The sequence below is a fragment of the Aplysia californica genome, unplaced genomic scaffold, assembly GCF_000002075.1.
Source record: "Aplysia californica isolate F4 #8 unplaced genomic scaffold, AplCal3.0 scaffold00150, whole genome shotgun sequence".
Taxonomy (NCBI): Eukaryota; Metazoa; Mollusca; class Gastropoda; order Aplysiida; family Aplysiidae; genus Aplysia; species Aplysia californica.
In genome coordinates, this window is record NW_004797420.1 from 1,165,899 (window position 1) to 1,168,444 (window position 2,546).

The 2,546-nt window shown below is 39.1% G+C and overlaps 1 protein-coding gene across 6 annotated transcripts in view; it reads right to left on the reverse strand.

The window, feature by feature from the left end:
- Positions 1-2,546, reverse strand: part of LOC101863978 (multidrug resistance-associated protein 1) — an 89,360-nt gene that overhangs the window by 4,981 nt on the left and 81,833 nt on the right. For all 6 annotated transcript variants that reach the window (XM_013081896.2, XM_013081895.2, XM_035969489.1 and 3 more), the window contains 2 exons: positions 2,189-2,335; positions 137-295 (listed from right to left, as the gene is read on the reverse strand). In XM_013081896.2, the coding sequence (XP_012937350.1) occupies positions 137-295; positions 2,189-2,335 (306 nt within the window). The remainder of the gene's footprint in view (positions 1-136; positions 296-2,188; positions 2,336-2,546) is intronic.

Consider the following 2,546-nt stretch of genomic DNA (forward strand, 5'->3'; position numbering starts at 1 on the left):
AGAGGGAGGGAGGGAGGGAGGGAAAGAAAGACAGAAAGAGAGAAAGAGAAAGAAAGAGAGGAAAAAGATGCTCAAACATGGCACAGGGCAAGCTCGAATTTCACTGTCAAACTATAAAACAAATCCAGCAAGTTACCTGAGGAATAATGGTCAGTTTTGACCGCAGGTCATGAAGCCCAATGGTAGAAATGTCTATTCCATCAACACTGATGCTACCTCCAGCGGCCTCTATGATTCGGAACAGGGCCAGAGTAAGGGAAGATTTACCAGCTCCAGTTCTCCCCACAATGCCAATCTACAGAGATAAAGCGCAACAAGTCAGGTATGCATGTCGCAATTATAAGGCATAGAAATATACACTACTATTAGAATATTGAATCTATTATCTACCTTTTGAAGTATATTTCGTATTTTTACTCTAGTCCCTTTTGTAGGGACTTTTATTTTTCTAATTTTTAACTTTGATTGGAGGTTTGTTAAGAGGGGGAATTATTTTTAGAACAGGACTTGCATGAGACTGGATTAAATAAGACTGTAAAAGGAACCAATGCCATGCATAACTCAAGAACTAACTGAAACAACATGGCGCACCGGCAGTGGAATTTTAGTTGTAGCAGGATGATCCCCACCAAGCGCCTTATCACGCCGGGGTAACGGGGGTCAGCTCCCTGTCACAGCTCTGTCTGGGTTAACTTCATTTTTGGTACTTTTCAACGTACAGTGTTAGGTGTATCCTTGTATTTATGGTAATTATAATTTTATGCACCCAAAGCACTCATTTCTGCTCTTGAGACCCAAAAAACAAAGGACTTTGCAAGCTTGTCTGGTTATTTCGTTAGACGCGCTGAAGTCGGCAATGCTAAATCATAAATATTTTTGTACAAGTCTGAATGAAAAAAAAACCAACATAAAATAAAAAGCACAACAAAAACTGTCGAACTTTTGGAACAAATGAACGACATAGCAATGGTGCAGATACTCAGAAAAGATGGTATCTGTGCGTATAATATGAAGCTGTAATTTTGCAACTTTATCCATCTGGCACACAGTTCGCTATGAAGTAATTCCTACAAATACAACTTTGTGTGTCTAACATAATCGTGAATGTTTGCATATTTTCTTTAAAGTTTATCAAAATTACCATGATGTCTCTCTATGACAAAGTGCAAACCGATTTTAGTGCCATAATACATCTACAACAAAGTAATACACGAACAGTAGGCAATCAGTTACACTCCATAAATTATTCCTTATTTTTCTTAAAGCGCTAGATCTAGTTTTGTAAGTTGACTGAATAACAGGGATGACTTCTGGTCATTGTGTTATAAGAATAATTTCTAGCTTTCCAGTGACACAGAATCAGCACAAGGCTTTTCAAGCTTTTATTTTCGTTTCTATAACCATTTGCAATAACTGACAATGTTCTGATTTCTTTACATTCATAAGTGTCTGCGCATACGTCCAACACAAAAACTAAGAATGAATGTTAGCTGTCATTATTTTTATTCCATACAAGAAGTTAATCAATACCCATGTAATAACACACTTTTGTGGGGGGTTTTAAATCTCATAATATATCTTTCTAAGTTGTATGCAGGCTGCCACAGACACAGCATGATTCATGAACAAACACAGAGTAACTTTCTCTTGTTTAATGGTAGAACAAGAGCCAACGCTGAGTGTCTTTAGTTAAAAAATGAAGATGGGCATCTTTCTTCTCTTATAACTTGACTATTACTACTTGTGCAGATTTAAGATTTCTCATGGTAAAAGACATGATATTCGTAGTCTGTCTAACACAGATTTTGGAGAGATCTGTCGTGCCTTTTTAAAATAAACAATCATTTATTCATAAGTAACTAAAATAGAACAAATTGGGTACTCTACAAACATTTATCTAGAACAAAAAACTAAGGCACAGAAATTAACCATTCTAACGCAAAATAAATCTCAAGACATTGACCTTTTAGAACATGCGCGTAATGGTTTGCTGTGAGGAATGGGGAAGAAGTAATATCATTTCAAACGTAGACAAAAATGCGAACTTCGTAACCGACAGCGGCAAATTCGCTTCAGGGCTCATTAACCCCGTGACCCCGAGCCGGGGAGCTCCGGGGGGGCTGCTGAGTCACGCTAACTAAATGTAACAGAATCGGGCGAAAAGTGACGCCGCGACAAGTTTACTCACCTTCTCCCCAGACTTTATCTCACAATCGATGCCTTTAAGTACCAGGTCCAAACCTTCTCTGTAACGGACTTTATAGTCCTTGAACTTGACCACTCCTTTCTCCGGCCACTCTGCCGACGGGCGCTTGCCCTCAATAACCCAGTCAGCCTGGTGGGAAGAGACAAACCATCATAGTTTCAAGCGTCACATCTCATAAATACCTATGTTCTCCCTCCCTTCCTGATGATTCACACACCCCTATGCGTACATATATGGCAGAAACACATAAACTATTTCAAGGTGGGAAAGGGATGGGGATGAGAATAGAAGGCAAACAACATGTGCACAATGAGAAAGAATGCAGCCACACACACACACA